Source organism: Equus caballus, chromosome 29 (genome assembly GCF_041296265.1).
Source record: "Equus caballus isolate H_3958 breed thoroughbred chromosome 29, TB-T2T, whole genome shotgun sequence".
Taxonomy (NCBI): domain Eukaryota; kingdom Metazoa; phylum Chordata; class Mammalia; order Perissodactyla; family Equidae; genus Equus; species Equus caballus.
The window spans coordinates 40326169-40353006 of NC_091712.1; the positions used below are offsets into that span (position 1 = coordinate 40326169).

The window sequence follows — 26838 nt, forward strand, 5'->3', positions numbered from 1 at the left end:
GGCCTGTAGTTCTCCTTCTTTGTGTTGTCCTTGTCAGGTTGGGGATCAGAGTGATGTTGGCTTCACAGAATGTGTTAGGGAGTTCTCCATCTTTCTCAATTTTCTGGAACAGTTTGAGGAGAATAGGTATTAAGTCTTCTTTGAATGTTTGGTAGAATTCTCCAGAGAAGCCGTCTGGTCCTGGACTCTTATTTTTGGGGAGGTTTTTGATTACCGTTTCTATTTCCTTACTTGTGATTGGCCTATTCAGATTCTCCATTTCTTCCTGATTCAGTTTGGGGAGATTGTAGGAGTCTAGGAATTTGTCCATTTCTTCCAGGTTGTTCAATTTGTTGGCATATAGTTTTTCATAGTATTCTCTTATGATCTTTTGTATTTCATTGGTATCTGTTGTGATTTCTCCTCTGTCATTCCTAATTTTATTAATTTGCGATTTCTCTCTTCTTTTCTTGGTGAGTCTGGCTAGGGGTTTGTCAATTTTGTTAATTCTTTCGAAGAACCAACTCTGTTTCATTGATCCTTTCTATTGTCTTTTTTGTTTCAATATCGTTTATTTCTGCTCTTATTTTTATTATTTCCTTCCTTCTACTGACTCTGGGCTTTGTTTGTTCTTCTTTTTCTAGTTCTGTTAGGTGTCATTTGAGGTTGCTTACGTGAGCTTTTTCTTGTTTAGTGAGGTGAGCCTGTATTGCAATGAATTTCCCTCTTAGGACTGCTTTTGCTGCATCCCAAATGATTTGGTATGTCGTGTTCTCATTTTCATTAGTCTCCAGATAAAATTTGATTTCTTCTTTAATTTCTTCAATGATCCATTGTTTGTTGAGAAGCGTGTTGTTTTGTCTCCACATTTTTGCACCTTTCTCTGCTTTTTTCTTGTAGTTGATTTCTAGTTTAATAGCATTATGATCAGAAAAGATGCTTGATATTATTTCAACTCTCTTGTATTTATTGATGTTTGCTTTGGTTCCCAAAATATGGTCAATCCTTGAGAATGTTCCATGTGCACTTGAGAAGAATGTGTAACCTGCTGTTTTTGGATGAAGTGTTCTATATATATCTATTAAGTCCATCTGGTCTAATTTTTCATTTAATTCTATTATTTCCTTGTTGATTTTCTGTCTGGATGTTCTGTCCATTGGTGTTAATGGTGTGTTGAGGTCCCCTACTATTATTGTATTGTTGTTGATGTCTTCTTTTAGTTCTATTAAGAGTTGCTTTACAAATTTTGGTGCTCCTGTGTTGGGTGCGTATATATTTATAAGTGTTATGTCTTCTTGGTGGAGAGTCCCTTTTATCATTATATACTGTCCCTCTTTGTCTTTCTTTATCTGTTTTGCTTTGAAATCTACCTTGTCTGATATTAGTATAGCGACACCTGCTTTCTTTTGTTCATTATTAGCTTGGAGTATTGTTCTCCATCCCTTCACTCTGAGTCTGTGTTTGTCTTTGGGGCTGAGGTGTGTTTCCTGGAGGCAGCATATTGTTGGATCTTGTTCTTTGATCCATCCTGCCACTCTGTGTCTTTTGATTGGGGAGTTCAATCCATTTACATTTAGAGTGATTATTGAGATGTGGGGGCCTACCACTACCATTTTGTGTCTTGTTTTCCGGTTTTCTTCATTTTCCTTTGTTTCTGGTCCCATGGTTTAATCTGTTCTGATGTAGAGCTGCTACTCTCTGTTGTTGTCCTTCTACTTATCTCCTCTGCTCTTGGTTTTGTAGCCCCTTTCCTTTTTTCGATTTTTCAGGAATGAGGGTTTTCCTGAGGATTTCCTGTAGAGGAGGTTTTGTGGCAATGAACTCCCTTAATTTTTGTTTATCTGGGAAAGTTTTTATTTCTCCATTGTATTTGAAGGATATTTTCGCTGGGTAGAGAATTCTCGGCTGTAGATTTTTGTCCTTCAGATTTTTGAATATATCATTCCACTCTCTTCTAGCCTGTAAAGTTTCTGCTGAGAAATCTGCTGATAGCCTGATGGGGGTTCCTTTGTAGGTTAGTTTCTTTTGCCTGGCTGTCCTTAGTATTTTCTCCTTGTCGATGACTTTTGCTAGCTTCACTACTATATGCCGTGGGGTTGGTCTTCTTGCATTGATAAAGTTTGGAGATCTATTGGCTTCTGTCACCTGAAGATCCATCTCCCTCACCAGGTTTGGGAAGTCCTCAGCCATTATTTCTTTGAATAGGCTTTCTGCCCCTTTCTCCTTCTCTTCTCCCTCTGGTATACCTATAATCCTTACGTTGCATCTCCTAATTGTGTCTGATAATTCTCAGAGAGTTTCTTCATTTCTTTTTAGTCTGGCTTCTCTCTCCTCCTCTGCCTGCAGCAATTCTATATTGCCATCTTCCAAATTGCTAATTCTTTCCTCCATATTATCGGCCCTACTGTTCAGAGCATCTAGATTTTTCTTAATCTCCTCTATTGTGTTCTTCATTTCCAATATTTCTGTTTGGTTCTTCTTTATCGTATCAAACTCTTTTGTGACATAGCTCCTGAACTCGTTGAGTTGTCGGTCAGAATTCTCTCTTAACTCATTGAGTATTTTAATGATGGCTGTTTTGAAGTCATCATCATTTAGATTATATATCTCATTTTCTTTGGGATTGTTTTCTGTGTATTTGTTACTTTCTTTCTGTTCTGGAGATTTAATGTATTTTTTCATATTGCTTGATGTTGTTGATTTGTGCCTCCGCATGGAGATAGAGTTTAGTTGCTCCTTTCACTTGTTTCAGCTGCTGCGGTGGGGGAGCAGCTGTTTATACTGCACCAACCAGGAACCCTGTCCGCAGTTGCTAACTGGGCCTGGGCCCCTCCTCGTAGTCACAGTGGATTCCCTCCTCTAGCGTGGGGGCCGTCACAGGGGAGCTTCAGGCTGCTGGTGCCTACTGTTGCAGCCCACCTAGATGTGCTCCCTCCTTGGGGTCTGCAACGGTGTTATGGGCTTTTCCAGTGGCCAGGGGTGGGATCACTTATATTTGTCACTCTGTTGCTGTCGGCACCCACAAAATCTCACTTGTCCTCTATGGGTCGCAGGAGAGCTATTGGCATCTTCTACAGTCTGTGGTTAGTTCACCTAGCTATGCTGCTTTTGCCCTGCGGTCTTCCAGCCTTGTGGCTGCCAGCTGGGTGCTTTCTACTGGTGCTGTGCAGAGGCTTTCCCTAAGGCTGCTGTGAGCCTGTAGGGTTTCCCCCTACGCTACGGAGCTGGGTCTCTGGAACTCCCCCCAGCCCCAGTCCTCTCCGAGATCCCCGGCAATCCCTAGTCCCACAGGGCGGGCAATGGCAGCCGGGGGTCACCCCGCCCTCTGGGATTCTCTCCGGGACTTTCCCGGAGCCGAGTGCTGGGTGTGGCCCCTCCGCCAATGGCAGACAGAGAGCTCTGTCTGCTGCCCGGGCAGAATTCTGTAACTTCCCCTCTGGGGCGCAGAGCGGGCCTCTGGAGCTTCCCCCAGCCCCAGTCCTCTCCAAGATCTCCGGCAATCCCTAGCCCCACGGGGCGGGCAATGGCAGCTGGAGGTCGTCCCGTCCTCTAGGATTCTCTCCGGGACTTTCCTGGAGTTGAGTGCTGGACGTGGCCCCTCCGCTAATGGCAGACAGAGAGTTTTGTCTGCTGCCTGGGCAGAATTCTGTAACTTCCCCTCCGGGGCGTGGAGTTGGCCTTTGGAGCTTCACCCAGTCCCAGTCCGCTCGGAGATCTCCGGCAATCCCTAGCCCCACTGTGCCGGCAGTGGCAGCCGGGAGACCTCCGTACCCTCAGCGACTCTCTCTGGGACCCTCCAGGTGCCGCGAACATCAGGTGGGATCTCCCCGCCAATGGCGGGGAGAGACTCTCCCCCGCGGGCCCAGGTGTGCAACTCCAAAGTTTCCCTCTGCGTTTAGGAGTAATTGCGGGGGGGTTAGGTAGGGCTCTGGTCACCTGTTTCCACCGTCGCTCCTCTGTTGTGTGCTCGCTCCTGCCCTAGATGTGTGTAGATCCTCTGGGGGCGTCCATTGGAAGAAAGCCGCTTGTGGGTACTAGGCTGCTTGGTCGGGGTTGGAGAGTTTTCACCTATTTCCACATCCTCCCGGAGGAAAGTCCATCCGCCTTCCGATGTATAGTCGTGTGGGTATCTCAGACGTCCTGAGATGCTGTCTGGATATCCTTTGTTAAGCGATAAGCGTCCAAATAATTGTAGACTCGAAGGGGGAGAGACAAAGAGGACTACTCACGGCACCATCTTGGGCATTAGTCCCCCAACTTTTTAAGAGTTTTTATCATAAACGGCTGTTCAATTTTGTCCAATGCTTTCTCTGCATCTATTGAGATTATTGTGTGGTTTTTATTCCTCAATTTGTTGATGTGGTGTATCACATTAACTGATTTGCAGATGTTGAACCATCCCTGGTATGAATCTCATGATGTATGATCCTTTTGATGTATTGCTGAATTTGGGTTGCCAAAATTTTGATGAGTATTTTTGCATCTATGTCCATCAGCTGTATTGGCCTGTAGTTTTCCCTTTTTATGCTTTCTTTCTCAGGCTGTGGTATCAGAGTGATGCTGGCCTCATAGAATGTGTTAGCAAGTATGCCATCTTCCCAAATTTTTTGGAATAGCTTGAGAAGGGTAGGTATTAAATGCTCTCTGAAAGTTTGGTAAAATTCCCCAGAGAAGCTGTCTGGTCCTGGGGTTTTCTTCTTTGGGATGCTTTTGATTACAATTTCGATCTCTTTCCTTGTGATTGGTTTATTCAGATTGTTTCTTCTTGACTCAACTTTGGGAGGTTGTAAGAGTCTAAGAATTTATCCATTTCCTCTACATTATCCATTTTGTTGGCATATATTTTTTCATAATATTCTCTTATTATCCATTGTATTTCTGTGGAGTCAGTTATTATTTCTCCTCCTTCATTTCTGATTTTGTTTATCTGATTCTCTCCTTTGTCTTTGTAAGTCTGGCTAAGGGTTTGTCAATTTTACTGATCTTCTCAAAGAACCAGCTCTTTGTTTCATTGATCCTTTCTACTGCCTTTTTTGTTTCAATAGCATTTATTTCTGCTCTGATTTTTATTATTTCTCTCCTTCTGCTGACTTTGGGCTTTGTTTCTTCTTCTTTTTCTAATTCAGTTAGGTGTAATTTGAGATGGCTTATTTGAAATTTTTCTTGTTTGTGAAGGTGTGCCTGTATTGCAATGAATTTGCTTCTTAATACAGCTTTTGCTGCATCCCATATGAGTTGGTATGGCATGTTATCATTTTCATTTGTCTCCAGATATTTTTTGATTTATCCTTTAGTTTCTTCAATCATTCATTGCTTGTTCCACAACATGTTGTTTAGTCTCCACATCTTTCTCCCTTTCTCAGCTTTTTTCTTGAAATTAATTTCTATCATTATAGCATTATTATCAGAAAAGATACTTATTATTTCAATTGTCTTAAATTTATTGAGGCTTTCCTTGTCTACTAATACAAGGTCTATCCTTGAGAATGTTCTGTATGCACTTGAGAAGAATGTATATCCTGCTGTTTTTGAATGGAGGGTTCTATATATGTCTATTAAGTCCAACTGGTTTAGCTTTGCATTTAATTCCACTGTTTCCTTGTTGATTTCCTGTCTGTATGATCTATCCATTGATGTGAGTGGGGTGTTGTGGTCCCCTTCTATTATTGTTATTATGTTATTATTAATATCTTCTTTTCAGTTTGTTAATAGTTGCTTTATGATCTTTGGTGTTCCTGTGTTGAGTACATAGATATTTGTAAGCATTATTTCTTCTTGATGGAGTCTCCCTTTGATCCTCATATACTGCCCCTCTTTGTCTCTCTTTACCTGTCTTATCTTGAAGTCTACTTTGTCTGATATAAGTATTGCAAGACTTGATCTCTTTTGTTTGCCCTTAGCTTGGAGTATCATTTTCCACCCCTTCACTCTGAGCTTGTGTTTGTCATTGGAGCTGAGATGTGTTTCCTGGAGGCAGCAAATTGTTGGTTCTTGTTCTTTAATCCATCTTGCCACTCTGTGTCTTTTTATTGAAGATTCAATCCATTTACATTTAGGGTGATTATTGATGTATGAGAGCTTAATGTTGTCATTATATCACTCATTTTCCAGTTTTCCTGCATTTCCTTTGTTTCTTGTCCTGTGTGTTTTGGTCTACCCATTGAATTATGTAAGATGTGTTTCTTTTTTTTTTTCTTTCTTTATTTTTTGTGTTTCTGTTCTGCTTTTTTGTTTAGTGGTTACCCTGATGTTTGTATTCAGAATCTCACGTATAAGATAGTCCATTTTCTGATGGCCTCTTGTTTCTTTAGTCCAAACCGATTCAGTCCCTTTCTTCCTCCACTCCTAGGTTGTTTTTCTCATATCTTATTAAACTCGTGTTGTCAGTTTTTGATTAAAGTGACAAGACTGTCTTTGTTTTTGCTGTCTTCCTTCCCTTTAGCCTAATGTTACACTTGAATATTTGCTCTCCTATTGTGATTCTGTCTACCTGTTTATCTTCTTACTCTGTGTTTTGTGACCCTTTTCTCCCTTTTATTCTTTTTGAGGTATGAGGGCATTCTTGAGGATTTCTTGTAGGAGAGGGGTCTCATGGCTATGAAGCGCCTTAGCTTTTGTTTGTCTGGGAAAGATTTAATTTTTCCTGCATATCTGAAGGATATTTTTGCTGGATAGAGTATTCTTGGGTGAAGATTCTTGTCTTTTAAAGTTTTTAATATGCTAGTCCATTCTCTCCTAACTTGCAAGGTTTCTGCAGAGAAATCTGCTGAAAGCCTGATGGGGTTCCTTTGTAAGCTATTTTCTTCTGCCTTGCTGCCCTGAGTATTCTTTCCTTGTCATTCATTTTTGCCAGTTTTATTACTATATGCCTTTCAATAGTTCTTTTTACATTGACATGTCTAGGAGATTTGGAAGCCTCTTCTACACATATTTCCCTCTCCTTCCCCAGATTTGGGAAGTTCTCCGCTATTATTTCTTTGAACACACTTTCAGCTCCATTCTCCTTCTCTTCACCTTCTTGAATACCTATAATTCTTATGTCCCATTCCTCATTGAGTCTGATATTTCTCAGATAGTTTCTTCATTTATTTTTAGTCTTCGTTCTCTCTCCTCCTCTGTCTGGAGCATTTCAACATGTCTATCTTCAGTTATGATGAAACACTCCTCCATGATGTCCACTTGAGCATTCAGGGAATCCATATTTTGTTTTATCTCTTTCATTGTGTCTTTCATCTCTAAAAATTCTGATTGATTCTTCTTTATAGTTTCAATCTCTTTTGTGAAGTAGCTCCTGAATTCATTGAATAATTTCTCTACATTCTCCTTTACTTTGTTGAGTTTTGTGAATGATAACTATTTTGAATTCATTGTCATTTAGCTTACGTATTTCTGTGTCCTCTGGATTGAGTTCTGAGTGCTTGTTTTCTTTCTGGGTCTGGAGATTTTGATGTAGTGTCTGATGTTGGAAGGTCAGGTCTTTCTCACTCTGGTATTATTCAGCTGCCATTACCACCAATCAGCACTGGGTGAGTGTTGAGAGCTGCATATTCTGAGCCCTGTGACTTCAGCCAAGATCACAGACAGTGGAGCGGTGTGGTACAGGGTTGGGGGGAGGGACACTTTCTCCTGCATGCACTCCAGGATTTCTCAATCAGCTCTCACTATCTGGTCTCCTGGGGTCTAGGATTGAGGAGATCACACCCCACGATAACTTTCACTCCATTAAAGGGTTTCTTTCTAGGCTAAAAGGACCCTAGGGAGTCCTTGGTGATCCTGTGATGAGTGACCCCTCCCCCACTCTTTCCCTCAGGGATCCTCCCATGGATATTATCACAGTATTTAGGGGAGGGAGCAAAGTTCTCTCTTACCCATTCCAGCTCCTCCAAGGGGGGCTCCAGCTTCTATGTACTCTGTTGTGTGGCTGCCTGTCTCTCTGATGTTTTTGTGTTGTTTAGATATCTTATGTTGGAGTATGTATGCCCCTTTTTGTCGCATGTTGGAGGGGAGAGAGTCATGTGCAAGTTCACTCTGCCATGATGCTGACATCACTCTATAATCATATTAAATTTTATACACACTTTTATAAGTCTTTTTACATGAAATTTTAATGTAAACATAAAATTCACTCATGAAGTAAGGATAAAATATAATTATTCCTATAAGGCAAGAGAAAAGGTTAATTCCTTCCCATTGAATATCAATGTTCTGAGAGAGAAGTTATGCAATCCTCACCATCAGTGGCAACAAGGATTTTTGTTCTCTCTCTCTCATCACTATGGACTCATGGATTTTTATTTACTCTATGTGTTATAATTGCTCTTAGTCATTATTCCCTTTGCTGCTCAAATCTACTCAAATTTCACCAGTGGGATCCCCATCAAATTGTTGGACCTTTTTGTTTTCCTTTAGACATTCCTTCATGAGTCTTTGATTGATTTCTTGTTTTCTGGCACAATTTGATGTTCAAGGTTCAAACAAGTTATATTCCTGTTCCACATCTGGATTTAGCTATGGATCCTTGTAACATACAATGGTATTGTATAAACAAGATCTGATCCATAGATTTGCCTGTTCTCAGAAATATATTTCTTTTTCTTTTTTTACCCTTTTAGGAAATCCCTAAAATATTTTAGGGAACATATATATGATATTTACTTTTTAAAAAATAATTACTTGATGTTGATGTTTCTAGTATAAATTGAATATTAAACAGTTTTTTGTTCAGCCTTTTTTCCTTTTAAACTTTCTGTTTCATATTAATATTCCCGTATCATGCAGTGTGACATTTTTCTATCTTGGCATTCTACAGGTGGAATGTCATCCTTATCTCAACCAGAGGAAACTGTTGGATTTCTGCAAATCCAAAGATATTGTCCTAGTTGCCTATTGTGCTTTGGGAAGCCAACGTCCAAAACAATGGTAATGAAGGCAAAAGGGAGTATGCCTAAAACACACTTTTGATGAAATATTTTAAATCATACTATACTCAGTTTTCTGGAATTAACTCTCAACTGGCTTGGGGAGAGAGGGGAGGGACAGAAGAAATCCTTCCCCTTTGTCACCCCATGACCTAGTCAATGCTATTGCATTATATGTGTTGGTTGTAGATTAATCAATAACAAATGTCTGCATGAAAATCTATATATAATCCAAAAAATTGAGACAAAAGTCATAAGCTTAAGTCATGATGTAGATGTTTTTGAACTAATTAATGCATTTCTAGTAATAGACTCTCTGAGTTTACTTATGTCTAAAATCAGGATGGTAATATGTAACTCCTAGATTTATTATGATAGAACAAATTGTGATCGGAAACACTTTTGTAAACTTCTATGGAAATATTGCATACTATAAGTAATGATAAAATGAATAGTTCACCTTTTGTGACTACTCAACTTTTATCAATATCATACAAAATTTAAAATAAAGACTATCTCATTCATTTCCTTTCTCTTTCTCCTTTCATACTCTTATTCTTACTGTGAGGGCTATAATCAGAGAAGATAAACAGCCCCTGAGAAGTAAAAGGGAAAAAATCTATGATTTGAAAGCAATGGTCTGGACTCAAACATGCATCAAAATGACCTAGAGGGCTTCCTAAATAAAGAGTTTCTGAATCAGGTGGTCTTCAGTAAAGTCAGGGAATTTACCTTCCCAACAAGTTACCAGATGATACTGTTGCTGCTTGTCCAGGGACCATCTGTTGAGAAGAACTGGTCTAGAGTGGACCACCTGGGTCTTTTTCAGAAGGCTCAGAACAAACTGAAAAATTCAGTTTAAGGTCTTCAGCATTTCTGCATTTTCTTCCAGGGTGGACCAGAGCAGCCCGGTTCTCTTGGAAGATCCCGTCCTTTGTGCCATGGCAAAAAAGTACGAACGATCTCCAGCACTGATTGCCCTTCGCTACCAGCTACAGCGTGGGGTTGTGGTTCTGGCCAAGTGTATCAATGAGAAGCAGATGAAAGAGAACATGCAGGTGATTGTTGAAGCTCTGGGCATGGGGCTCCTAAAGAGTATCCATCACATGAGTTCTTCTTTGTAAGGATCGTAAGACATCTTTGGGCCCTGATGAATTACCTATTATTTCCCATGCGTTTATTACTTATGTGTATTCTCACTGGTTTTCTCCTCTTTGCATGAGGCCAAGGCAGTGATTGTATACTTGCAAAGCCTTTTCATTCTAGGATAAGAATTGACTCACCCCTGCTTCTGGAAAATTTTCTTGTCCAGTGCAAGATACAGGCCAGGCCAGGTTCAAAGGGTAGAGAAACTTCCAAAAGTGCCTGTGTCTTTTCATTCAAATTTGGGTCTCTAATATACCTGTAATTGATTGTTTAATACAATGACAAAATGAACCTAAATATGTATATGTTTAAAGGGAAATCCAAATGTCCATCATTTCCCACAGCTTTTCACTGTCGTCTCCGTCATGTGTCAAATGTCCCTCAGTTCATTTCTGGCCTCTCTCTTCTATTCAACTACTTACTTTTCTATACTGTCTATTTATAGTGGAAATGCTTTGCTTTCCAGAATGGTAAGTTTTTTCTTCATTTCTTTTTCTTCTTTAAGAACATCTTGTGTATTCTTCACTAGTTGTTCTTTTATGTAAAATATAGTATCATTTGTCAACTTTCACAAAAAATAATAGTGTAAGTCTTTGTTTCATATTGCATCAAAACTATAGCTTAATTTGGAGAAAACTGACTTCTTTACAATATTAAGACTTCCAATCAATGATTATGATATGTTTTTAAATGCTTTGATGTTATTTATATATTTTTAATAAATTTCAAAACTTCCTCCACAAGGTATTTACTTAATACTGCTGTTGGATTTATTCATAGATGACTAGTAAATTAGATATGCTTTTGATAGCTTTTACTAACTTTTTACTTTACAGATATTCAAATGTTTGGAAAAGTTGAAAGACTATTGCAATAAGTGTGTAACTCGGATCAATTTTTATATTTTTGAAATTTTGCCTGCTACCTATCAACCTGTCTATTGATTTATCTACCCTCCAACTTCTCCATCTAATCACTCTCTTGGAATATTATTATGGATTGATGGATTTATTTGGTTCAACATATTAGCCATTACTCACATTCATTTTGATGCTTAAAATGTCCCACATTTAGACAGTAACGTTCTCATCAGGCTGGGTACTGTGTCCTTTGAACATGACATTGTTAGTATTTGGACAATTATTGTTTTAAATTACCTTGAATAAAATTTATTGACTTTCTAACTGTTCATTGATGGGATATAGACATCCACTTGTATTAGTGAGAATTACTACATTATGTTTTGTATTTTTTAAATCTATTTCTAGAGTCTTCTGGATCTGCTAAGTACATGACCCTATCTCTTTGAATAATGTGGGCTTTGTTCCCTCACTTTTTTAAAGATCTCTTTTTTGTCTGTAGTCTTGTGCAGTTTCAATCTACCATATCTACTTATGGATTTTTATTTAATTTTTCTTGATACTTATTAATACTTGAGATTTTTCTTGATGTCTTTGAAAACTCTTGGAAATTCCTAAGATATTTTGAATATTGCCTCTGCATGATTCAGTCTGATGTGCCTGGATTTTCCAAATTGGCAATATGCAATCTGGAAATCAAAAAAAATCTTTCTACTTCTGTGGTAGGTTTTTGAATTCCAGTTGACTTCAGAGGACATGAAAGTCCTAGATGGCCTAAACCAAAATCTTCGATATGCTTCTATTAAAATGTAAGTAACTTTGGTAAATACGTTTGCTTCAGTTTATATTTTGATAATGAGAGTATGATCATTGTTAAAATTGATGTCAATACTAGGGATTCAGAGGCTAATTTGAGTCAGGGACGAGACAGGAACTTCCTGGAATCTCATGCCAGGCTCACTCCAGAGCTTTGTTCACTGACACAATGGCAGGATGAGTGGAGCAGGGTCGGCTTGGAATTATACACATGTGTCCTGCCCTCATCACTCCATGTAACTTTCCAAGACGCTTGATGTCATTGCTGAATCTGTATATTCCACATAGGATTCTCATTTCCACAACAATCCAGTGGACATAAACTGTGAATATCACCAGTGTAGCCTAATTGAATGTTTCCAAAACTATATTTATCTTCTTTTTCCTCCAACTTCTCAATTCTTTATCAGATTAAAGGATTCTCCATCAAGCTTGTGTTCATAGCAGAAATGCTCATTGCTCCCATAAGAATCTTCATGAGATTCTGCCAAGTTTATGTCCCTCATAAGTCTCCATATCTCTCCCTTCCTTTTCATTGTATGTTTGTTCAGGACCCAAATACTGCATTTCCCTCCACAAAGGCTGTCATTGTGGAGTCCACAGGAATTCTTGGTTAAGATTTTCTGAAATATGGAGATCTCGACACAGAGGACAAAGTTTTCAAGAAGAGAAATATAAACCAAAGGAAGAATGTGGAGGCAAATCACAATTTGTGGAGATAATTTATAGCCAACAAAAAATCTTTAATATTCCTTCATGGCCTACTGTTTTGTAATTTTAAGAAAAAAATTTTCATTATAAATGAGGGAAAGGGAGGAATGCACATTCCCTCTCCCTGTGAGAATTTTAACTCGTAATAGCAATAAATGTGATAATGTATGGAAAGCAATTAGCATAGTGGAAAATTGTGAATACTCAAAAGCTGGTAGATAATTTTTGTCCTTACCAATATACTTATTAATATAGAGACAAACGACGAACAAGGTATGTAAGTAATGATGAGAGAAAAAGAGAGTAGTAATGAATCAGCCATTCTTCAAATAAATTAGATGTTTTAATAAGAAGCCATTATTTTCTATCAATTTACATTTTGTGTTATTACTGAATAGAGATCATCCTACCTCACAGTAAGCTCCTTGGAGATGGAACCCAATGTTTACATGACATTCTTTCCATTTCTGGATCTAAGTGGATGTGTTGTATGTGGTGGGAAATTAGTAAATAATTAATAAATTTAAAAAATAGAAGTGAATGGACAGTTAATCTTCGACAAAGGAGCTGAGGGCCTACAATGGAGAAAAGAAAGTCTCTTCAACAAATGGTGCTGGGAAAACTGGACAGCCACATGTAAAAGAATGAAAATTGACCATTCTTTTTCACCATTCACAAAAATAAACTCAAAATGGATCAAAGACCTAAAGATTAGGCCTGAAACAATGAGTCTTCTAGAAGAGAATATAGGCAGTACACTCTTTGACATCAGTTTCAAAAGAATCTTTTTGGACACCATAACCCCTCAGATGAGGGAAACAATAGAAAGAATAAACAAATGGGACTTCATCAGACTAAAGAGCTTCTTCAAGGCAAGGGAAAACAGGATTGAAACCAAAAAGAGCCCACTAATTGGGAAAAAAATATTTAGAAGTTATTTATCCAACAAAGGGTTAATCTCCATAATATATAAAGAACTCACACAGCTCAACAACAAAAAAATCAAACAACTCAATCAAAAAATGGGCAGGGGACATGGACATTTCTCCAAAGAAGATATACAGATGGCCAATAGACACATGAAAAGATGCTCATCATCACTAATCATCAGGGAAATGCAAATCAAAACTACACTAAGATATCACTTTACACCTTTTAGAATGGCAAAAATATCCAAAACCAAGAGTGACAAATGTTGGAGAGGCTGTGGAGAAAAAGGAACCCTCATACACTATTGGTGGGAATGCAAACTGGTGCAGCCACTATGGAAAACAGTATGGAGATTTCTAAAAAAGTTAAAAATAGAAATACCTTATGACCCAGCCATCCCACTACTGGATATATATCCTAAGAACCTGAAATCAGTAATTCCAAAAGTCCCATGCACCCCTATGTTCATTGCAGCATTATTCACAATAGCCAAGACATGGAACCAACCTAAGTGCCCAGCAACTGATGATTGGATAAAGAAGATATGGTATATATATACAATGGAATACTACTCAGCCATAAAAAAGGACAAAGTCGTCCCATTCACAACAACATGGATAGACCTTGAGGGTATTATGTTGAGTGAAATAAGCCAGACAGAGAAAGACGAACTCTGTATGACTCCACTCATAGGTGGTAGTTAACGTATAGACAAAGAGACCTGATCGGTGCTTACCAGGGGAAAGGGAGGGTTGGGGGAGGGCACTAAGGGTGAAGTGGTGTACCTACAACATGACTAATAATAATGTACAACTGTAATTTCACAAGGTTGTTAACTATCATAATCTTAATAAAAAAAAATCTCTGAAAAAAAAATCGAAGTGAAATTGCATTCAGTAAACTGTATCACCATAAAGTATTAGTGCTGAGCAAGTGGCTGGACATGTCTTTTTCTTCCACTGAAGATTTGAAATGAGAAAGGAGAGACTATCTTGTTGCTTTATTGACATATGTAGCTAAGGAGAGGAAAATATTTGATTATTTGACTTTGCGTATTCTGTGTACTAAGTACAGGGCAAGGAATATTATTTGAAACATTTAATTATTATTATTTAAATATTATTATAAAGTCATGTTTGTGAAAGAAAGAAAGGCAGACTCTACACCTGGTCAGGAAATAAAATGTTTGACTTTACCTCAATGACAGCTTCATAGAAATCACTTCTCTACCACCATTGGAACAGAGTCATTGACCCCATATATGCCTTGTTTTTCTCATTTTAGTTTTGCTGACCACCCTGAGTATCCATTTTCTGATGAATATTAATATGGAGGCCTTTGTCCTGACTTCTACCAGAAGCTCTGCATGTGGATATTGAGGTGGGAACTGTCTCGGATGTTGGTGATCACACACATCTGCATGGGTTCCATCCATGCTGCTTAGCAGCTCATACTCAGCTAGACTTAAGTGCTTAGGTCAGTAAGGAAAGGCACTCCATTTTTGTCACTTTCTGTAAAAATTAAAGATTTTTACCCCTAAATTGTTTTACCTACTCCTGTCTCTGTTGAATATTTTATTTCCTTCTGACTCTTAGAGCCAAAAACTGGTTTGCCTGGATCTTCTGGTGTAAGAAGTGGGAGGGGATACAATAAAGACAATTTTATAGATATTTCTGGAACAAGAGGGATGAGTTTTCAGTCTCTAGGGAAGTAGTAGTTAGCAGGTATTTATCAGTCAGTGTTCCTCTAGCCTTTGAGGAATGAGAGGACGTATTCCATGTGGTCTGTATGGTTAGGCATATGTTGCAAGGATGATCAGCAATACGCAGGCTGTCTTTCAGCAGCGCGGGGGATAAATGCTCCAGAAAATCCCAGAATTAAGTATTCCTGGGGCAGAGTTGGCCCAGGATGTTGGAGGGGAACCAGCCTGGAAGGTCATTAGGACTCAGACGTACATAATTTTTAGGAGAAGAGATTCGAGCACATACCTTTTTGGGAAAATTTGGAAAATGCCTCTCTGCTACTTTTCTCCTGTACATGAAAAGGAATTTTCCACAGTATTCTGTGGAATGGCCAGACCTGAAAGTCAGGACTAGGCTGCCATGTGTGCCCAGGAAACAGTAATGAGCTTGCTGGGGTGTTCTCAGATTGTAGTTCACATTTGTATGACTACAGCATACCCTTATATTATTAAGACATAGTGCATAATTATCAGGATTGAATCTTCTAAGATTTAAATTTTTTATAAGGGATCCTTGACATTTTTTTCAGTTAATTTATTAAAATGCGTCTTAAAGAGTTGCTCCCCTGGGAGGATCAATGTAGATGGCAAAGGTAGCCAAGTAAACTCCCTAGGCCTGATTCAGGCAGGAAAAATGTAAGGAGAAGATGCTAAGGCCAAAGAAAATATATTGCCTAACTAATTCAGAACTGTTCAAAAAATAGGGCCAAACTTTAATAATATTGAAAAAGCTAGACTTCTGGGTTTTAGTCACATAGATAAAGACCTTGGAAATCAACACTTCCTTCCTCATAAGGCAAAAAACGACAAACTAAGAATCAACAACTCTCCTTAGATCTACCAGAAAATCGAAGTCACAAAGAAAATTGCAGACCCCAAAATTATACAGACAGTTGGATACAGAGAATCGTGGCTTAATGGAAGCTGGAGAACAAGAAAGTTAGTGGACTGACATTACTCAACTTCAAGGCTTACTGGAAACGTACAGCAATCAAGACAGTGTTGTATAGGTGAAAGTACAGACACATTGATCAATGGACTGAATAGGGAGCCCACATATAGACCCACTAAAATATAGTTAACTGATCTTTGATAGAAAAGAATGACAACTCAAAGGAGAAAGATTAGTCTTTTCAACAAATGGTGTTGGAACAACTAGACATCCACATACAAAAACTGAATCGAGACTCAGACCTTACACCTTTCACAAAACTTAAGTCAAAATGAATGATAGATCTAAATGTAGAACACAAAACTATAACACTCTACAAGATAATGTAGGGGGTAATCTAGAGTACCTTGGGAATGGTCTTGACTTTTTAGATACAACACGAAAAGTCCAATCCATGTGGGAAATAAATTGCCAGACTTCATTAAAATAACTTAACAATTCTGCTCTGTGAAAGACACCATAAAGAGAATTAAAAGACCATACACTGTCTATGAGAAAATACTTCCAAAACTCTAACTGATAAAGTATCAGTACCCAAAATATACAAAGAACACTTAAAATTCTGTAGTAATAAAACAAAAACTCAATTTATCAACGAGCAAAAGATCTGAACTGACAGTTCACCAAAGACAATACATAGATGACAAGTAAACATATGAAAAATTTCTCAACATCATATGTCGTTAGTGAATTGAAAATTTTTAAAAATGAGATACTGCTACACATCTGTGAGAATTGCCAAAATCCAAAACAGTGACAACACCAAATACCGGAAAGGATGTGAATCTACAGCACCAGTCTTTCCTTGCTGGTGGGAAAGCAAAATGGGACAGCCATTTTGGAAGATAGTTTGGCAGTTTCTTTCAATGTCAAACATACTTCTACCATATACTCCAGCAACTGTGCTCCTTGACATTTAACCAAAAGACTTACAATCTTGTGTCCACACAAAAAATTTTACACAGATGTTCATAGCAATTTTTAATAATTGTCAAATTTTGTATAGCAGTTCATTGGATATAGACACATAATTGTATCAATACAGTAGAATTTTATTCAGTGATAAGCATAAAGGAACTAACAAGACATGAAAAGACATGGAGGAAACTTAAATGTGTATTACTAAGAGAAATAAGCAAATCTTAAAAGGTTACATACCATAAGATTTCAACTGTATGCCATTTTGCAACTAGCAAAACTATAAAGACAATACAATGATCAAGGTTGCCAAGAGTTTAGAGGAAGAGGGAAAGGAAAGGATAGTTAAGAGGAGCATAGAGGTTTTTAAGATGATAAACCCATTCAGTATGTAGACACTAAGGGTAGATACATGTCAGTTTGCATTTTTCAGTATTCACAGAGCTGTACAAAACAGAGAAACCCTAATGTAAACCATAGACCTTAGCTAATAATACTGTGTAAGTCTTATCTCATTAGTTATCATAAATGTCCCACAGTAACACAAGATACTAATAATAGGGGAAATGGGGGCATGAGTGGGGAGGAGAACAGAGACTGAACGGCAGCTCTCTGGACTTTAAAAACATTTTTTCTGTAAATACAAGTGTATTCTAAAAAGTAAAGTCTATTAATAAAAATAAAAAATGTGTAGTCCAATTTTTATTGTAACAGTGTATTCCTGTTAATCGAAAAAGTTTTTGAGCACCTGCTAAGAGTCAGATTTTGAGACTGTCTTAAGACACAACTGTGAAAGGATCTGATATTCACGTAGTCAAGATGATGGTGTTTCTGATAATTCTGAGGTCTGTGAAGATGAACTGGAACAGGAGGTGAGGTCATTCTCTGGTAATCAGCGACGTCTTAGTGAACTAGGTTAGCAGCCTTAATCACATGAGATCGTATGGAGTCATTTCGTAGAAACTTGTTTCCAAAGGAGCACTTTCTTCATAAGGAAAGTGGAATCAGACCTCAAGGAACCATCCACCTCTGTGAGTTGACCTGGTTATCTCTGCAGACTTGTGGAAGCTCTCCTAGGCTAGACATTTTCTGCCTGCACAGCATTTATAGATGCCAAAATTCTTTCATAGCCTGCCCAGAATAATAAGGTGCAGTGGCACCAAGGTAAAGAGCAGCTATTCCCTCGTCCTATGGGAAGGTTCAGAGATGAAGCCTGAGATGGCATGGTCTGTGAATGGCCCCTATGTCCAGGGTAGACTTCAAGAACAGCCTTGCAGTTGTAGAACTGAGCCACCTAGGAAAAATCCCCAGCTGGTCATTAATTTCTGCACTGCATTCTGTGGAATTGAAGCTGTCAAAAATAGTCCTTGCCAGAAGAAGTCATGGCAATTGCAGGCCCAAACACAAAGGAATTGAGAAATCATGGAATCTCTTACAGAGATTCAGCCAAGATGCTCCAAGTAAAAGGCCAAAGAGTTATACAAATATTGGTCGGTTTCAAATCAATGTCAGGAAACTTGATTTTCAGAAGGAAGAGTGCAATCACCCTGAATCCTAACCCAAGACCTGGGACCACGAGAGTTACCACACAACTCCAGGACAAGCAGGAACAAGACTGCTTCTCAAATCAAGTGTAATGAATCAGAGAAGGAAATCTACAACCATGAAAAAGAACCAAGAGAACCAAAAAATAGGAAAAAAATCACACAAGAAGAAAAAACAAATGAGTAATTTAAGCATGACCATAAAATAATTTGCTTAGCACTCTCAAAGGAATTAAGCAGGGACAAGTATTTATGAAAAGCCAAGGAAACTAAGTAAATAAGAAAAGGCAGATGGGAGAAATAAGTAATTAAAATATTAGTTATAAAAAATGAATTATTTGAATAAAAAGAGGAAAGCCTCAATAGACACAACAGACAGGAGACTACACACAGCAGCTATGAATTTTTATTTAAGTTAGTCATTGTTTTTAGAACCTACTTGATTTCTCTTTATCTAGCAAAGCCATTGACAATGTTATCTTTTGATGACTTCCACGTACAACAGATTGCTCAGTGTTTTTTACCCAGTTAAAATTATTTTGACTATAAACATTTTTGATATTTGCATTCAGTTGTTAAGCCACATTTACAAGTATTTAGGCTGCACTCTTCATATAACTGCTTACAAACTTTAATTCCATGCCTTTTACTCATGGCTACCACTTTTGACTCCTTCTTCTTGGCTTTCTTTCATGAGCCTCCACTTCTGCTCCATAGTGGGAAGCTGAATCAGGCCAATTCAGATTTAACGAGGAAATTCAGTGATTCAGTCACTTCAGGCTTAGAATTTGTCTTCTTTCGAGAACTTTCAAATCAATAAAAATACGTGGGAAGGCAACTGCATGCTCCCTCACTCCTTCCTTTGCTGGCTGTCTTGTTCTAACCAGAAGATAATGGCAGTCCACAAGCTTTGTTTTCCTCTCATGGGTCACTTTTGTGTTCCCCTCAGAACTCATGGACACTTTCAGATGTTGTGTACTCACCTGTAATAAGATCGAATCTCTGGCATTGCCACTGGAACACACAAAATGGGGGACTTTGGAATTATGTCCACAAGGAAAATTCATTAATATTCTCCAGTGACATCTGAGAGAAGGTGAAGAGGAAAAATACTCCTTTATTAAAGGTGACTTTGCTGGAAATCTTATAATTCAAACATTAATTCTCCATTTAATAACCTCCTGTGGCCATTTTTAAAGGCAGATACAATGGTTTGGTGACTCACAGCTGACTTTGTAACTTAAATGTGGCTGTCTTGCCAATTACTGTTGAAGTCATCAAGACATCCAAAGGACTCCAGGTGACCACCTTGCTGGCATCGATTTGACTACCATGTTTTCTCCATATCTGTATCTAGTTTGCCCTCATTTATGAAGGCATTCAATGGACATTTTCACATCCTGCTGTGGGTACTTCAGTAGCCTGTCATGTCACACAACCTCTGGCCCTAGGGCTGAAACAGTTAAATCACCACATTTGGTCATTATGTGATCCACATTATCTGGTCACATTATGTGACCACATTTGGTCATTTTTATGGGCCCTGCTTTAGAACAGGTGACCCAAGATCTTAAATCTCTCACAAGTCATTTGCAAAACAGAGGCTGTGCCATTGCCGCTCACAAGATTCAAGGGTCTTGGTTAATGTAATGTGGTCCTCTGAAGGGTGAACAATTCCTGAGACCACCAAGCAAATTTTGTTGCTTAGGCCACCTTGAACATGAAAACAGTCACCTGTTTTGTTCAGATGACACTTCCTTGGCTTGTTTCCCTTCAGAGACAACACACATCCTTCTTGTCGATTTTACCACACTTATTTCTCAAATTACTGGGGAGACTGCATCGTTCCTGGGACAATAAGAGGACGCCTTTGTAATAACATATGAGCTGTATGCAGGCCTGGCTCTGGTCCCAGGTTGTGACTTTCCAGTGATGCCCTGGTTGCCATGTATTACCTGGAGTGTATAGACCAAGCTGGACCTTAAGGGGCGCCCATGGGTTTTGTGACTAAAGAGCTGCCACAAGGTGCCTTGTAGGAGACAGCTTAGAAAAACAGATACTTGAGCCTACTGGGCTCCTGAAGACTGAGGTCCTGAGCCCCATTCAATGGTCTGAGGACTCAGATTCCTCTCGTCCATTAGTAAGAGACACTTCACATAGGCCACTGCATCCAGACTAGGAGCCTCCTTGTTTAAATGACAACAGCTCTTTCAGGACAGTCCCAATCTCATGGAGGATGCCTACACTCACGCTCAGCTGCTCACCTGTGACCATGGGGAACATGGAGGCACCCCGTCTGCTAGCCCCCTTGTCAAAATGAGGAGCCCTTTTGGACAGTGGCAGTGACACCATAACATAGAATGGAGCTCACAGGCAAGTGGCATCATTCCACCTGCCTCTAGCACATTGCTGACCAGCATGGGACAGAGGGCTCTGCAGGATTGAAAGGTCTCCATTTGGCCCTCCTAAGATACCTCAAAGAGAAGCCTGAGTTTCCTGTTTTCATTTATTCATGGGAAGCTGCTAATGGTCTTGTGACATGGCCTGGAATGGAAAAAGCATAATTTGATTTTTTATTACAAGGACAATCACTTTCAGCAGCCCACATTTGGCAGGCATTTGTGTATTTTCTCCTCCCATTAGGGTTACCCATGTCTTGGCTCTCTCCCATGCCTGTACACAAGAGGCTTCATTTACTGTCATAGCACACAACCTATCAAAAACTCAAAGAGCTGCACTGGGTAGCCCCGAGTCTTAGGGTCACAAATAGGCCACCCCAACACATCTACTCTGCCCTAAAGCTGGTCATCTGGGTTCATAACAGGCCAACAAGTAGCCTGAGGGGTTGCTGTTGGCCGAGGCTAGTCCCTAGAGCAGGCTGCCTGCCCTGGCTGAACTGGATTAAGTCTGTGCTCTAGTGGGTATGGCAGAACCCTGGGCTAACAGACCAGGGGAAGAATTTCAATGGTGTCTACCAGGGCCTGTATCAGCCTACCTGGACTAGGTCACAACAAGGGTCAACACCAATGTCTCAGTCTCCAAAGAGGTCTCTCCTCTCACCGAGGTGCACCCAGAGCCCACCAGGTGAGTATCTTTTCACCAAAGGACTGTCAGCCTTCTCTCTGGTGATTTTAGTTTGCTGAGAAAGATGACTTTATGCATGACCCCTTTAAGACCAAGGTCTTTATAGCTTTCCTCCGATAGCTTTTAAGGGGGTAAGCCTGCAGCAGTTATTAGCTATTGAAGCCAGCTAGTAAGACATTCGTCTCAGTTGTGGTGAGTCTGAAGGATGCTTATAGCAGTATTGGCCCCCACTCCAGACCTCACTCCTCCGGGGGGGGGGGCTGCCTACCTCAGGGTGGCTCCCACCTGACTGGCTGAGAAACTCTGCTGCTCCTGAAGATGGCTTTTTTTCTTTGCAGAAGGAATTTATGCCTCTTCCACCCTAGTCAGGAATATCCCTTGTTGTGGGCGTTCTCTTCATTCAGTTTTCAGTTTTCTATCCAGGGTAATTTTTCCAAAAATAGTCATAACCTGGTTGTGTTCATGGGAGGAGATGAGTTCAGAGTGCCTATGCTGCCATCTTGAGATCTCTACCACGTCAATTTCTTAAAGTACTAGAGAGCCGGCTTTCTTCCAGTGGGCAAACAGCAATAGAGGGCCTTAGGATTAACACACAAGCTGTCTGGTAAGCCTGGTCGCTGGTCCCAGGTTCCAAATTTCCACTGAGGCCCTGGCTGCCACACACTATGCCTGTGGGATTATAGAGACCAGGCATGGCCCTAGGGCCACCCATGGGTTTTGGAATCAAACGGCAGTCACCTTGCACTTTGCAGGAGACAGCTTAGAAAAATAAATACTTGAGCCTCCTGGGCTGTCTTGAAGACTGAAGTCCTGGGCCCCAGCTAGTCACCTCAAGATTCAGATTCCTCTTTGCTATGCATAACAGACCTTTCATGTGGGCAGCTGTGCCCAGACACAGAGTCTCCATGGTTACATAGCAACAACTCCTTCAGAACAGGGCCAAACTCCAGGAAGATGACTTCCCCCATGCTCATCCTTCATCTGAGACCGTAAAGGAGAGGGAGATGGATCCTCTGCCTCCCACCTTGGCAAAATAAGGAGCTCCTTGGGACAATGGCGCAGACACCACTGAAACGAAGAACATAGAAGTTAAAATCTCCCCCAGAGTCAAAAATTTTAGATTAGCTTTACTAACTGCAGCTGTGCATGCCCAGTATAATAAATTGTTTAGAAATAACCAGGTCTTTCTGTTCCTCCTTAGCATATGAGTGAGCTGTCTTTCTTAGGAAATCACTGTCCAGATGACAAGATTCAGTCTCACAAGAGTAAATGCAGGCTGAAAATGAAAATTAACCAGAAAAGTGCAGAAAGTCACAGGAAAAGAAATTCAGTCTTCAAGGCCAAATGTAAGCTGGAGGGAAGGCGTTAACCAGCAAGGCGTCCTGCTCCCCCACCTCTATGTAAAGCCCCAAATAAACACCTTTACCTTTTTTCCCTTCAAAGAGGCAGTTTTGAGTTTTAACTCCCTTCTCATTTGCCTACCTTTTGATAATAAACCTCTTTCCTTACCATAAGCCTAGCATTGCAGGTATTGTCCCTCCTGTGTGATGGTTACACAGACCTGTGTTTTTCTTCAGTAACAATTTGGTGATCCAGTCTGGAGGCTGTTTGCCTGTGGCTCCCTGGCCCTGGTTAACTCTGATTTCCTGGGAAGAAGTCTCACAGCTGCCTAGGGGATTCACCTTCCAGATTATGCTGGATACTTTCCATCTGTCCTGACATCACGGGATCTAAGACTAATTTTCTTCTGGCAAGGAAACAAGCATTAGATTTTCTTTATTTGTTTCTTTGTTTTTGCTTGTGATCTGGAATGGGCATCCTGTTGTTGAGTGTCTTTGTTAAAACTGACTGGGTGTTATTTTTCCTTTCATTTGTTTCCCTCTGCTTCAGGAGTTTTGTTCCAAGTTGTTGGAGTTTTGTCAGAGGGGGGCTCCAATTTTGTTGAAAGGACTAGGTACCTTGCTCAGAGAGAAAACTCTGTGCCCCATTTGTTTTGATTGAGTCACGTCCTTAAGAATGACTGAGTCTTCCTTTTCTTTTCATTTGTTTGCCTCTGTTTCAGGGGTTTTGTCCCAGGTTACTGGAGTTTGTTGGGGGGACCTGATTTCTTGAAAGTACTAATTTGTAGCTCCATTTGTCCTGATACTTGTGTGGAAATGTGAACATGTATAATATGTGTGGGGTGATGACATGATAGGAAACTCAGATGCCATTCCCAGTGGTAGCTTTCTGGGTTATCCTATTACAAAATTGGAAGGTTTTCAGTTAAAAACTTGTGAAAAAGGAAAAGACCATATGATCAATTTTAGGGTCCCAGTTTACTCTCGTGCTCTTACAGATCCTAATGAAAATATTAAGTTACCAAAAAATAAAAAGAAGCTGAGAAAAAAAAAAAGGGACTCTTCTAAACAATGTGAAAAATTTTAAAGGGGTTTTTAAGAAATAAGACAGTGGCATGAATATAATAAACACTGAAAGGAGGAAAAGCAAAGAGGAATCAGAAAGGGAAGAGTCACAGGACACATCCCACTAGGAAAGAAATCTTTAGCTTGTTGTTAAAAAGAAAACTGCGATACATAAAACAGGTATTAATGAGGTAAAACAAAGGTTTTAATAAATGACTGCCCAAGGTTGGGAAGACTCATCAGAAACCTCACTGGTCTCCCAAAGATAAAGGACCTCAAAGAAGTCTATTCTATTCACCCCACTTTGAAAAAACTATTTTTAAAATACCAGAAAGCAGAAATCACAATAAGAAAGATGACCATCAGTTTCTTGGGGCAACAGCTAGGTTCCTCAGCTTGCTAAGATTATAAAGATCAACGTATTTGACCTAATATTATATGAAGGGGTCATGTCAACTTTGCCTGAACACTTTTGGTGAATGCATGTTATGTCTGGCTGAGAATGTTCCCCCAGACAGTATTGTGAAACTAAGACTCGTTAATGGAACCATAATGGAAACTATGATTAGAGGGATAAGAGTTGATAAAATCAAGATAAAATTTTGGAAGAAAAATTTAGTATATTTAAATGAACTTTGTGTGAAATGATGGCCATGCCTTTGCCTGATTGTGTTATAGATTATGTTGTAGGGATAAACATTTTTTCTCACTGTAGAACATTTCCTTTGTCTGATACTGTAACAGCATATAAATCCACTCTTCAGACAATGTTAGTTAAACATGCTAAAGGAGATCTCACATTAAAATGACCAAAATGGGGCAATTTCAGTGTGTTTGTATATGCAATTGGAATAAGCAGGCTAGAAATTAAACAACCAATGGGAAGCCTATTTTATTCTCTTGAGGCTTCCAAATGAAATCAGGAATACCTTACAACCTCTTTAAAAGAAAATACTTAAATAGAAAACACTCCAGATTGGAGGATGTCAGCTGCACCAGCTGCCTTAAAGCTAACAAAACACAGCCAAATCTGCTGCTCCTCTGTCCTCTCTCCCTGAGCTCCCCTACGTTAACACTCCCAAAATTCGTGACCTAAATGTAAGCAACTGAAAATAAGTAAACTTTGGAAATAATTTGCAATAATAACGTCCATTCTGGGGAAGCTTTGTTTCAGATGAGTCCACCTTATGGATCACCCTCAAAAGAGAGGATTCGAAACCTCTCAGACACAATGGATTGCAGTATTTGATTAATATGCAAAAGCTTTTAAAAGGCAAAATTATTTCAAAAACAGCTCTTAAAGGGATCCTTATAGCAAAAACAACAGAATCTTGAATAAAAATCTTTGGCCGTCTGAATAAGTCTATCTCCTAGAAAAACAGTTTGGAGCCAACTATTCTTGAGTTTTGTGTCTGAGATCTGGTTAAAATTTCAAAGATCTCTATTTGTGTCCATCTGTCTCTACATGTATTTGCCTGCCTCAGGTGGTATAATTTATAAAGGAACTCTACTTAATTGGCTCAAAGCAAGTGCTTATATAAATTAATTTTAGATGTAATAAAACCCAACCCAAATGTTTTTCAAGTTGACATGATATAAAATGATCTTTGGTAAATGGAAGCTTGTTTAAGATTTTTGGTTTGGTTATAATAATATGTTTTCATAGTTAGAAACTTTGGATATGATGCAGACATGTTATCTCTTTTACAAAACTTGTCAGTAAAAAGAATAACATAGCAGGGGTCAGCCCAATCGCCTAGTGGCTAAGTTCAGTGCCCTCCATTTCAATGGCCCAGGTTTGGTTCCCAGGTGTGGACCTACACCCCTTGTCAGTGGCCATGATGGGGTGGCAACCCAAATACCAAAAACTGGAAGATTGACACAGATGTTAGCTCAGGGAAAATCTCCCACAGCAAAAATAATACTAATAATAGAAATAATAATAATGCTTTTGAATAATAGCTGATTTTCTTTGATGTCTTATGAAATTTTTGTAGTAAATCTAAATATAATGGTTGGGAACAGTTAAACTAAATAGATGGGGAAATGATAAAAGCTTCTGGGAGAACTTTTTAGAAATAATTGTGTGTTACTGGCTGCGTACTTAAAACAACTTAAGATGATGGCTAATTGCTTCAATGTCACATGAAGTTTTTGTCAGTAATCAAAATGTAATTGTTGGAAACAAATAATTTAGATAGATAAAAATGGGCTAATTTTTTTAAGTATAACATTTATGTTTTATGGTATATTTGCTTAAAAATAGCTTCCAAAATTCTTTTGGTAAATTAAAACTTTAGAGTTTTGCTAAGCTAAATTAAATGATGACATTTCATTGAATATCTGGATCATTCTCCAAATAAGATATTAAATATTGATTACTGAGAATAGATTTCTCTATTTTGGCTTCTTTTTTCAGAGTAACTGAAAAATGCTTGGGTTTCTTGATAAAGGTTTTGTATATGCTGAGAAATTTTCTTTGAGAAAGCATGTATTTCAAGAAAGTCGGTATACATGGAAAGGAAAATGTATATTTTCAGTAAAGTAGATATAAAACAAAGAGATACTTTCATTGTTTTGTTAAGAAACATAAATTTTTCCTAAATTTCTAGGAAAGAAAGCATGTGATAAATTCTGAATATAAAAATTGACAGAAGGCTTGTGGAAGTAAAACCCTGAGGAGTTATAAGCATGATCAAGTTAGCTAAGATTTAAATGAATTTAATTAAGTAAGTTTCAATTTCAAAAGTAAGCTGGTGTAAAATTAGAATTTGTCTTTCTCTGTCTTGAAAGATTCATTTTCTTTAATTATTGGTGTGCTCTTGATAAGGAGG

At 38.9% G+C, this 26838-nt stretch overlaps 1 protein-coding gene across 5 annotated transcripts in view; it reads left to right on the plus strand.

Annotated features, from left to right (window-relative positions):
* The window catches only part of LOC100070591 (aldo-keto reductase family 1 member C23), a 53410-nt gene that overhangs the window by 13403 nt on the left and 13169 nt on the right, over nucleotides 1–26838 (plus strand). For 3 of the 5 annotated variants that reach the window (XM_001501018.5, XM_070255060.1, XM_014737110.3), the window contains exons 7-10: nucleotides 8789–8898; nucleotides 9790–9955; nucleotides 11630–11712; nucleotides 14645–14913. In XM_001501018.5, coding sequence (XP_001501068.2) covers nucleotides 8789–8898; nucleotides 9790–9955; nucleotides 11630–11712; nucleotides 14645–14687 — 402 coding nt within the window. In that variant the 3' untranslated portion in view covers nucleotides 14688–14913. Of the gene's footprint in view, nucleotides 1–8788; nucleotides 8899–9789; nucleotides 9956–11629; nucleotides 11713–14644; nucleotides 14914–19464; nucleotides 19642–26838 lie in introns of those variants that run through there. The other 2 variants (XR_011433940.1, XR_011433941.1) reach the window with 2 other exon arrangements.